The 12,396-nt window shown below is 33.1% G+C and overlaps 1 protein-coding gene across 1 annotated transcript; it reads left to right on the top strand.

The window, feature by feature from the left end:
- Positions 1-5,096: 5,096 nt before the first annotated feature.
- On the top strand, positions 5,097-12,254 carry LOC133693222 (protein MEI2-like 2). The gene is made up of 13 exons (XM_062114396.1): positions 5,097-5,610; positions 6,318-6,364; positions 6,503-6,646; positions 6,734-7,200; positions 7,918-8,076; positions 8,169-8,285; positions 8,407-8,558; positions 9,377-9,468; positions 9,604-10,555; positions 10,649-10,733; positions 10,824-10,892; positions 11,141-11,320; positions 11,638-12,254. The coding sequence occupies exons 2-13, from the start codon at positions 6,334-6,336 to the stop codon at positions 11,752-11,754; spliced, it is 2,565 nt and encodes an 854-aa protein (XP_061970380.1). The 5' UTR covers positions 5,097-5,610; positions 6,318-6,333; the 3' UTR covers positions 11,755-12,254.
- Positions 12,255-12,396: the final 142 nt, after the last annotated feature.

Below are 12,396 nucleotides of genomic sequence, written 5' to 3'. Positions count from 1 at the left end.
CTTTATAGGCTCGTTATCCAAGCCCGTAATCTTGTTTCCTATGTTATAATCTAACCCCGAGAAATACATTTTGAGATCCAATTTCTGATAGAGCTCGGATTGTTTAGCTCGTGCGTGGGTTAAATTATTTTTTTTTTAATATAAAAAATATTTAGGTGTTGTTAATGTATTTTTTTGGTAGAAAAAAATTTAAACCATGTGGGGATTGAACTGGTCATCTTGATGGATTTAAAAGCAATTTAGATGACAGGTAAAAATATATTTTGACTCAAAATAAATATTTAAGATGAAATTTATTTTATAAATACTTAGACGATAACATATTGGATTCATTCAGGTCTACTTGAATTAACTTGCAAATCTGCTTGTCAATTCACAAGACCGTGATAACTCCATATAAAATAAATTAAAACAAATTATGAAATCCAATTTTCAATAAATTCAATGTTGAATGGTGAGATTAAAAAAAATAATTAAAAAAATAACTTGAGTTAACCTGCCAAACTTGCGATCTAAGTCATAAAATCAAGATAACCCAATAAAAATAAAATTAAAACAAATCACTAGGGCCAATTCTCAATCAATTTAGTATTGGAAAATGAAATTGAAAAATATAATTAAAAAATAACAAAGAATAACTTCGATTAACCTAAGTTAACCAAAATAACTCACAAACCCTTAATTCTCACACAACTCATATTGAATGATGCAATTGAAAGAAAAAAATCAATTAGAAAAAGGGTAAAGAAACTTGAGTCAATTAAGTTAACTTGTCAAGCCCGCAATCTGGGTCATGGAATCGAGATAACCTCATGAAAATTAATTTTAAAAAAATTATGAATCCTAATCCTTAACAAACCAAATGCTGAGGGATGAAAATAAGATAAAAAAAATCAATTGAAAAAAATATATAAAAAATGATTTGAGTTAACAATGAAAACCCATTGAACTTGTGACCTAAGTCATAAGACGAAGATAATCTTGTAGAAAACAAGTTAAAACAAATCACAAAGTCTAATTCCCAATCAACCCAATATCAAATGATGAAATTGAGAAAAAACATCAATTAGAAAAGGAGAAAAAAACTCGAGTTAACCAAGTTAACCCGTCAAATTGTCGATTCAGGTCATTAGACTGAGATAACTCATAAAATATGAATTGAAAAAAGTTATGAACCCCGAATCTGAGTTATGAGACTAATATAATCTTATAGAAAACAAACTGAAACAAGCCATAAAATCTAATTCTCAATTAATCAAACATTAAAAGATGAGATCGAGAAAAAAAAGTTAATTAACATTAGAAAAACTTAAATTAATTGAGTCAGCCCATTACATATTCGATTTGAGTTATAAAACTGAAATGTCCATGCAAAAAGTAAATTGAAAAAATTATAAAATTCAACCATCAATAAATTTAATATTGAAAAATAAAATTGAAATTATATAAAAAAAAGCTTAGATTACAAAAACAAAAAAATAATAATATTATAATAAATAATATTTTGTAAGGTATAATAAAACCCTATCCTCCTCTATTTTATTTTTTTGTTAAATATTGTCGGATGTCCAGAGTTTGAGCTTGCAATCCTTGTGCGATCTGAGTGTAATAGTGTCTGGTGAGTGAAAATGTTTAAATCCCGTAAGCCTTTTTTTTTACCTTGACCATAGAATTTGTCATGTTGATTTTGTACATTTTTTTTTCATGTCAGCACATTCTCTCTCAAGTATCTTATGCTCACAGCTCATTGATGTTTTGCCCTCAAATCCTCAGTTAAAACTAAGAAAATATGTTCTTTCAAAGCTTAGGGGAAACTAACACACACCATGCTAGCGTTAAAATATCATCTTAAACTAAATGAAAGAAATACCAGGCCGAAACAATTCATATGAAAAGAAAATAAAGAAATTTTTTTTAAAAAAATGTTTTCGGAAAGGCTCTTGGTATATTAAGAGGCCGATTGTTTACGCCATGTTCTTTTCAGATATGTCTGTTAAGAGGCCCGGCTTCGGGCCAGTCATGGTAGAAGAAGAACTGTCAGACAAAGCAACAAAAAAAAAAAAAGCAAAGAAGTCAGTCACCGAAAAGCTTTTTTTTTTTTTTTAGTTGAGAGGGCAAAAAGGTTTGAAGGGCTTCGTTTCAAATTGCGTTTAAAGTAAAACGCAGGAGCCAAATGTTTGATAAAAAAAAAACCACTAATTACTGTTCATAGATCCCATTATTTATTGCGTTTGCAATGTAGGGTTGGAAGAAGCATCTAAAGGCTGCTTTCACATGCATCCCGTTTATTTCCGTAAATAATTAAGTTTTCATTCTCTGTGGGCTCTACATGGTAGGAAATTAAAATGCATGGGGTGTCAGATATTTATACCCAGATAAAAAATTTATGCCAATGCCAAGCCATCACTAGCTTTCTTCTTATAAATGATGATTATGGCCATGTTTGGATTATGGTTAAACTATAATTATTTTGTTATTTTTAAAAATAAAAATTAAATTAAATTTTTATATATTATTATCAAAAATAAATTTTATAAAATAAAAAAATATTATTTTAATATATTTTAAAACATAACTACCAATCTATCCGACACAGTAAAATAAAATAAAATTTTTTATTTTTTATTTTTAATTGTGTTTTATTCAAAAAATTACTGTTTAATATTATTCAATGACTACGTAAATTAGACGGAGATCGCTTGATGACGTTGTATTTACAGAATTTGATTGTAATCTCAATTTTGTTCATGATTATATTTTACCTGATGTTGTTGCGCTCTTAAAAAATTTATGAAAACTATAGTCCTTATCGGATATATTTCATACGTGATGGAATTGTGGATAGTTTAATGAAACAATAAAAAATATTTTATATAAAGTATTATTTATTTCATGATGTAACAGTAATAGTTAAATCTATAATATTTAAATTAAAAACTATCAATATTGATATATATTTTTTAAAATTATTTTATAATCTCAATTTTAAATGTATTATTAACCAAACACATTAAACTACCTTTTGTTCAACCTCAATTTCAATCATAATTTTAACCAAACACTTATTTTTTCAAACCAACCTCAACTAAAAATACATTTTATAAAATAATTTTTTTCAAATCACAACCACAACAACTATTACAATAGCAAACACACTCTAACAATACAAACAGTTATCCGACCACCAATTATTTACATGATAAAAAAAATCAAGGGGAAGCAGAAGAATGGCTGTAAATGGGCTTTCAAGAATCAAAGCCCAAGGGGAAGTGGATTTGTTTGATGGAGTTTTATTCCGAGGAAGATACCCAACAAGCCTAGCAATCCAGGGTTGTTTGAAACAGTTCTTCGAATTGTTTCAATAAAGTTTTCGGATCGTGCTCTCGATGAAAGATTCGACTGGATATTCGAATCCATGGTCTTCATGCTTGATACGCGCTCAGTATGTTCATTGGATCTTGATTCCGAGCATTCCCTGCTGGTTCTATGTTTTGTTGTGCGATCCAAGCAGCTGATTTCCTGGCTCCAATTAGCCAATTAGGATTTCCAATGCAGCCGCATCTTTCGGCATTGCATTTTTTATTTTTTATATTTTTGAAAAAAATGAATTTTTTTATGTTTTTATTTATTTTAAATTAATATTTTTTTAATATTTTCTGATCATTTTGATGTGCTGATGTAAAAAATAATTTTTAAAAAATAAAAAAAATATTATTTTAATATGTCTTTGAATGAAAAATACTTTGAAAAGTAACGATTGCCATACTTTCAAATACTCTTTATGTTCTGCATTGCGATGTAGAAGTGTTTTTTTAAAATAAATTAAAATAATATTATTTTTCAGATTTTTTCTTATTATCCACACATCAAAACTATAAAAACACCAATAAAAACATCAAATTGATGATTTTTCAAGGCAAACAATACTATTTAAAAGCACCTAAAACTTAAGTTGTTTCATTAACATACATCTTTGTGTTTTTGTTTATTTAGTAACGCGGTGCATGTTATTTTTTTAAAATATTTTTTATTGAAAATATATTAAAATCAATACATTAAAATTATCAAAAAAAATTAAACAATACTAATTTAGTATTTTTCAAACAAAATATAATTTAAAAAACATTTTAAAAATAAATTAAAATTTAATATTTTTTCATATAAAAACACATTTAAAAACGAGTTAAACAATGTTAGAAAGAAACTCTAAAAAGAAGCAGTTTATAAAAATGTTTATTTTTAAAAAAATATGAATTTTATTTTATTTTAAAATTTCAAATTATTTTAATATATTAATATAAAAAATAATTTATTTTTAAAAAAATTATTTAAATATATTTATAAATAAAAATTATTTTAAAAAACATCAACCAACACAATACCAGTAAGAGTGTGAAAAAAGAGTATAGACTATACATAGCACAATGTTAATCCCTTTTTTTTCCCATCGACCCGTACTGCCATTAAAGATTTTTGATTCCAATTGAACGGCTGAGATAGGTTCTCTGCTTCGACTCTACATAGCACAATGTGAATCCCTTTTTCTCCCCATCGACCCGTACTGCCATTAAAGATTTTTGATTCCAATTGAACGGCTGAGATAGGTTCTCTGCTTCTCATTTTTCCACGAGTGGGTCGAAAAAGCAAAACTCCTTTGTGGGATCCACGTGGCATGGGACCCGATATAAATCATAACAAACGTGGCATTATATAATTGGTCTCATTTATTCCCCGGAGGTATCTAACAAGGAGTAGATGAATCGATCCACTTTTGCTGACGCAAACATCACGTCACCAACCCCACTACTTCAAAGTGAAAACACAAAACGTGTAACAATCAAGTACACTCAATCCTACACAACTCCCTCAATCAACCACTTCTTTGTATTTATGCCTATCAAATCACACCACATCTTTGACAAGACACTCAATACCGTCCCTCTCCATGGCAAACTCGTAATTCAAATAATCTCAGATGTCAATTTACTTAAAAAAAAAAGAACCTATATTTTTTACCCTTGGATTTTTTTAATCATCTTAAAAAAGGGAGTATATTGGATGAGTAATGGATTTGTGTCAACGGACGCCAAATGAAATTCAAATGCAGCGGAATTGTGTTTTTGCCTATTTCTAATAATTAACAAAAAAATAAATATATTTAATCTGTTATCGTCTTCTTCAATAATATTATTATTATTATTATTATTATTATTATTTCCCGGAAGAAGTTGTACTTGCACTCACCACTACTTCCTTCCTTCCTTCCTGGTTGCCTCCAATCATTTTCCTCTCTGTTTCTCTCTCTAAAAAAAATCTCTCTCTTAATAATTATTATATTTGCTTATTTTTTCATTCTAATTTCCCGGCGGGAGAGAAGGCAGAGGTGGGAGAAGAGTAAAAGAAAGATACAAAGATACTTCTACGAAACTCTCTCTCGTGATTATATATATATATATTTATATTTTTTTTTCCATTGTACCAGTGAAGTTAAAAAGAAAAAAAGTAATTTGATCGTCAATACAAAAAGCTTAATTCGTTAGCTTCTTTGTTTGGAGTCTGTCTTCAATGCCCTCTTCTTAACTGCTCTCTCTCCCTCCCTCTCAAAATAAGGTACTCTTTCTCTCCCTTTTTTTAATCATAGGTAATTCGTAGTTTAATCTCTTAGAGTTTGATCTTTGATTGTTTTATTTTCTTTCTGGTTAGGGAGTTAATGATGCTGTTTGGAGTTTTTGTTTTTCTGGGCGTGCTAAATTTGATTTTTTAATAATAATAATAATAATTATTATTATTATTTTTCGTTTTGGCTAATTTCTGGTTTTTGGAGCTCAGGGTTGACTCGAAATTGAGTGAACTGTGGAGTGAGCTTTATGAGCTGCTGCTGACCTGATATATATTTTATTTTGTTTGGTTGCATGATTTGAATTAAATCAAATTTTGCTATTTTTGGTGTTGCTGGGTTTTTTTTTCTAGAGTGTTGACTGGGTGCCTACCGCTAGTGTTTTTGTGTGCTAATTTTTTGTTCACACGCCTGTTTTTAGCCTCTATAAGATTTAACATGTGATTGAGAGTGTAATTTTGCAGAATTAGAACATGAAATTTCTTTAATTGATAGATTGGGAGTAATGTATCTGGATTAGGGATTGTTTTTTCTTTTTATATTTTGTCTGCTGAAAATATAGGAAATTGCTTGTTGAACTCAATTAAAGTCTTCTGATCAGTACCGAATTGATCTTACCTTATTTCATTGCACGATAAATTTATGTTCATGTCTACCCTTTCAATGGTTGAGTGTCTGTTCTTTTCCAATTGCTGTGTAGTGAGAAGAGAATAAAAATGGAGCAAAACTCAAAGGACGCAGTACCTGGTAAGTCTCCTGATGCATTCCTTTTCTTTTGACTCCCTCATATCTTGAAACCTAACACACGCATGCCTATTTTTTGCTGATGTAGATGTATGCTTTAAATTGATAATGTCTTGATTGGACTTCTGTGTCTGTTTATAGGTCCATCAAAAATTCCAGCTGTTAATAGTAGTAAGAAGGTGGTCACTGGTGCATGGGGCATCCCACTTAGAATTGATGCATTTCAGTCGTCGAGTGATGCAAGCTTGTTTTCGAGTTCATTGCCTGTCCTTTCACATGAAAAGCGTATGTCTAAGCTCTTCTTGCTAGGTGTTATGGATTTTTTCTAATGACATATATTTTTTATTTTGAAATTTTTTTTTGTCCATGCAGTGAACTTTAACAATTCAGAGAATTATGGTCGATCTATTGATGATAGCCCACCTAACTTGAATAATCTCGACCTAGAAACTGAGGTTACTGATCTATTTGAAGACATCGAACCAAGTGCAATTGGAAATTTGCTTCCTGATGATGATGAGCTTCTTGCTGGCATAATGGATGATTTCGACCTTGGGGGGTTGCCTAGTCAACTGGAGGATTTGGAAGAAATTGATCTCTTTGGTCCTGGAGGGGGGATGGAGTTAGATTTTGAATCCCAAGAAAGCCTTCGTATTGGTATGTCCAAGCTAAACATGACTGATGGGATTCCTGCAAATGGGGTTGGTCATTATGCTCTTCCAAATGGTGTGGGAACAGTGGCTGGGGAACATCCATATGGGGAGCATCCTTCAAGAACATTATTTGTTCGGAATATCAATAGTAATGTGGAAGACTCTGAATTGAGATCTCTCTTTGAGGTATGTTCACAATTGTTAGAATGCCAGATGTCACTCATCTAAAAATGATTGTTCCCTGTTGCGTTACTGTTTATTGCTTGCTTAAAGAATAGCCATGTTGATCATGCTAAATCCTTTCTGAAAATTTGTCCATATTTGGATCACCACATACTTGATTGGTTCATACATCGTGAATATGGTTATTTTTCATAAATGTCTTTTTCCCAAAACACTGTCAAAGTTATCGAAGCCTTTTAGATGATAGAACAATTACTTTGCATCAACTCTACTTACCCGCTTTCTTTCTCTTCTGCAATTTCTGATTGAGAATGTGCTCTTGTTTTTTAGTATTTTCAAGCAACCTATTTCTCTGGTTTTAAATCAATATATAAAATTTGTGATAGTTGGTGCAACTCGCATCAGTATTTAGCTAATGTGATAAACTTTTATAATGATCTCTAATGACTGTTTTTTTGGATTCATCTGATTAAATTGAAATTAAATTCCTGACCTCTTTATTGTATTTGTTTATATTTTGATGTCAGGATGTATATAGTGTTGCTTTTTGTTAATTGCAAATTAGATATGAAATTTGTTGTTTCACATTGCTGTTGATGAAATCAATTTAGTTAAAATACGCGTCAATTAAGCTTGGGGGTAGCCATAAGCTTAATTATATAGATGTGAAGTTTTTCTCAATAGCTAGTGCTTACTCTCAAACCTTTTCAATTCTTGTAGCAATATGGGGATATCAGAACATTATACACTGCTTGCAAGCATAGAGGCTTTGTGATGATATCTTACTATGATATTAGAGATGCTCGGACTGCAATGCGTGCTCTGCAAAATAAGCCCTTAAGGCGGAGAAAACTGGACATTCATTTTTCAATTCCCAAGGTTTAAATAGAAAGTTCATTTAAATTTGTTCTTTTTGACACTTTTGATCACTTCAACATCTTTATCAAACATTATTTCCTGCCACATATCAGGATAACCCTTCAGAAAAAGATATAAATCAAGGAACTCTTGTGGTCTTCAATTTGGATGCATCTGTATCAAATGATGACCTTCGCCTAATATTTGGGGCATATGGAGAGGTCAAAGAGGTACGTGTTAGGGGTTTCTATTTGATTATTTATTATTTGTTGCTTGGAGTGATTCTTGTATATAAGCATCTGAGTCTTTCATTATCTTTACGGCTGTTATTTCACTTAATTGAAAACACAGATAAGAGAAACCCCACACAAGCGGCACCATAAATTCATTGAATTTTATGATGTTAGAGCTGCGGAGGCAGCTCTCAGAGCGTTAAATAAGAGTGATATTGCTGGGAAACGCATTAAGCTTGAACCTAGCCGCCCTGGTGGAGCACGTAGAAAGTAAGTATTAGTATGATGTCGCTGATGCATAGCAATTTGTGCTTCTGCTTTCTTTGTGAAATTGATTCTTGCTCGTCTTCAAATTTTTTCCACAAATGCAATGGATGAAAACGTTTGTTCATGTGAGAGAAGTTTTAATCAATACAAAAACGTTCCCAAAGCCTCTCTGTTATGTTTAGTTAAGCCTATATTATGTGGTGCACTAGGAAACCCCTCCTCCTCCCTCTTTTAGAAAAAGGTTGGTGAAACAATGCCTTCGAAAAAACAACAGTTATATTCATGCTAATCTAAACAGTGATAGCAGATTGATACTTCCTTTAATGAGTACTATGCATGGGTATCTCATGGAAAGAAGCTTCAGCTGGAAATATGGTGTATTAAACATAGTTTAGGAATTATTAGTTGGTTATTAACATTTTGAATGTCAGTTCCATTTTTCTTCCATGCATGAAATTAGTGAAGATCTACATGTTTAAGAAAGTAAAACAGACAAGAATATTGTTTATCCAAAGCCTAATCTACATTAATATGAGAATTTCTGTAAATTTATAGTAACTTGGAAATAAATTCAGGATCCTGATAAAAATGAGACCATAATGCCAGGATCCTTGGTTTAAGTGACAGCCATCACCCTTCTGTATTGGGTTCATATCTGCAGAGTGGTTGTCACCGCTTGCTTTGATATTTTTTGTTTTTTATTCACATGACATGATTGGGTCTTAAAAGTATAAACTACGTATATTTCTTGAGTCTCCTTTATAGCATGATCTATGTTATATTCATTGATCATCCTGAAGTTAAGAGTCTTTTATATGTAGTATAATGCAGCAAATAACTCAAGAGCTGGAACAAGATGAAGTACGAAGTTTCCGACATCAAGTAGGCTCACCAGTGGGGAACTCTCCTCCAAGTAAATGATTTCTTAAGTTTCTTTATGATTGTATGAGAACTCAGTTATTTGTAAGCATTTTCTATCAGCTCCAAGGACCTGTACTGTTGAAACTCTTTTTAGATTATGGGTTGAACCATTGTTACTCCATGACAGGTAATTGGTTACAATTTGGCAGCCCAGTTGAACATAATCCATTGCATGGATTTAGCAAGTCCCCAGGACTTGGAACTTTCAGCCCTGTAAATGGAAATAATTTGCCTGGGCTGGCTTCAATTCTCCCCCTTCATGTGTCTAACCCTGCAAAGATTGCCCCAATTGGAAAGGACCATGGAAGGGTCAACCATGCAAACCAGATGCTTGCCAACTCGGGATCAATGCAAGGGGCAGCCTATCAGCATTCTCGTTCATTCACTGACCAGAAATTGAGCACCAGTCCTGTTCCCATGTCTACTTTTGGGGAATCGAAATCAAATTCATCTGGTATAGGCACATTGACTGGTCCTCAGTTTCTCTGGGGAAGTCCTGCTTCTTACTCTGAGAGTGCGAGCTCCTCTGCTTGGCCAACATCATCTGTTGGAAATGTGTTTCCATCACATGGGCAAGGACAGGGTTTTCCACACATCAGCAGGCATGGATCTCTCCTCGGTTCACATCACCATCACGTGGGATCTGCTCCGTCTGTTCTTCCTCTTGATAGGCATTTTGGCTTCTTCCCAGAATCACCAGAAACATCCTTCATGAACCAAGTTGCATTGGGGGGTATGGGTTTAAATCGCAGCACTGGAAGTTATATGATGAACATGGGTGGCCATGCAGCTGTCGGTGCAGGCATTGGACTTCCAGGACCACCCCTGACTGAAAATGGTTCACCCAATTACAGGATGATGTCATTGCCTAGGCATAATCCTATGTTTTTTGGGGCTGGTTCTTATTCTGGACCAGGGACAATTGGCAATGAGGGATTTGCTGAACGTGTTCGAAGTCGGCGAGTTGAGAATAATGGGAGCCAGATAGATAGCAAGAAGCAGTATCAGCTTGATTTGGATAAAATCATTAGCGGGGAAGATAATAGGACAACTTTAATGATTAAAAACATTCCTAATAAGTAAGAGGACTGTTGTTTTGAAAATTACTAAGATGTTTGGTTTTGACCGAGTTGGTCACCCAATGATTTCTTATGCTATTGTTTCCCTTCTAGATATACTTCAAAGATGTTGCTGGCTGCTATTGATGAAAATCACCGTGGTACCTATGACTTTCTCTATCTTCCCATTGATTTTAAGGTAATAACATTTCGGAAAACATTCATTTGGTGTTATAAACATAACTTGTTCAAGTTGAATGTGCTGATGGCTGAACTGCTCTGGTTGCAGAATAAATGCAATGTGGGTTATGCCTTCATCAATATGGTGTCTCCTGCATGCATCATTTCCTTCTATGAGGTTGGTTTTGGTATCTTAATTGCTGTCTTAAATAATCAAATTATATGTACTTTTATGTCATCTATGTGGTAAAATCTAAATTAAGGTTGGTTTATGTTCATTAACGGAAATTTGTTGTTTGTCATTCTCTTTGTGAGTGTTTTGATTCTTAAAGAGTAAAAAAACACATCAGATTTTTAAACCGGACTGGCTGATCACAAATTCAGGCAATATATTGGCTAGACTCTTATGCATAAAACATTATGCAGGCATTTAATGGGAAAAGGTGGGAGAAGTTTAATAGTGAAAAAGTCGCTTCACTTGCATATGCACGAATTCAGGGCAAGGCTGCCCTTGTGACACACTTTCAGAATTCAAGCTTAATGAATGAAGATAAGCGATGCCGTCCAATTCTCTTCCACTCTGAGGGCCAAGAGGCTACTGATCAGGTAACAAGAAGTTGTTAACTTATGCTTGTGATAAAAAAAAGTACCGGTGATTATTCTGTCAACGAGTTGGAATGTTCTTCAAAATACTATATTTGTACCGTGTATTTAATGTGTACTTAGTTTAATATAAGAAATCAATGAGGAAAACGATGAAGACCATTTTGACAATAGCTAGTTAGTTTGTAATATGACCAGATTAACTTCAATTTGGGTTAGAAAAATGTTACACCATTTGTTTTTCTTTTCTTTCCTTTTTTTGGAATGTTACACCATTTGTTTATTTGCTGACATTGAATTTTATTTTTTGGATCTTGCAGGAACCTTTCCTATCTGGTAACTTAAACATTTGCATCCGTCAGCCTGATGGATCATATTCTGGGGATTCGTTGGACTGCCCAGAGGACAGTCTGGATGAGAAACTGGAGAAGAATTAACAGCTGAAATTGCTCTTGGCCTTGAATGGTGGTCAGGAGTGCTAACCATTGTGTAGGCATTTTGAATGTATAAATTTGGAATAGAAACTAAAGAGTGGGTACAATATTGATTGAATGATGAGCAGCCTCCACTTTTGCGTCATGGATGCTGCACAGTATCTCACAATTGGCAGGGGGCATTTTGTTCGTCTGTAGAGCAACCAACTGTTATGTGAGGATAAGGCATAACATATTTTGCTGAGAAGTGAAGGCATTTCTCACTGATTTGTACATGGAAAACTCCTATTGGGTTTTCGCTTTGATCCTTTTCTGTTTCTGTACTTGTTTCTGGAGTCCATTTGCAAATAATGTGAACATTTTCATTGGATAACCTGGGATTACGGGCTGTTTACAGAAGTTGTATAGAATGGAAGATGAACAGACCCTGCATCCGGTTCATCCTGTCTTGCAATGTTGTAGCTTCAAAGACATGAATCTGTATATGCTTGTACAGTTGTCCACTCCTCTTTCTCTCCCCCAGCATCAGTGTATGTTTTAGGTTCTTTTAGCCTGCCAATCTATAGAACATGGATCATCTGTCACGAGAAAAGGATAGATTTTTTATTGCATTAGGTTCCAATCTATGGATGCAGGCACCTGTGT

This window comes from Populus nigra, chromosome 5 (assembly GCF_951802175.1).
Source record: "Populus nigra chromosome 5, ddPopNigr1.1, whole genome shotgun sequence".
Lineage (NCBI taxonomy): Eukaryota > Viridiplantae > Streptophyta > Magnoliopsida > Malpighiales > Salicaceae > Populus > Populus nigra.
Note: the sequence above shows the minus strand (reverse complement) of the source record. Positions and strands in the feature narration are given on the sequence as shown.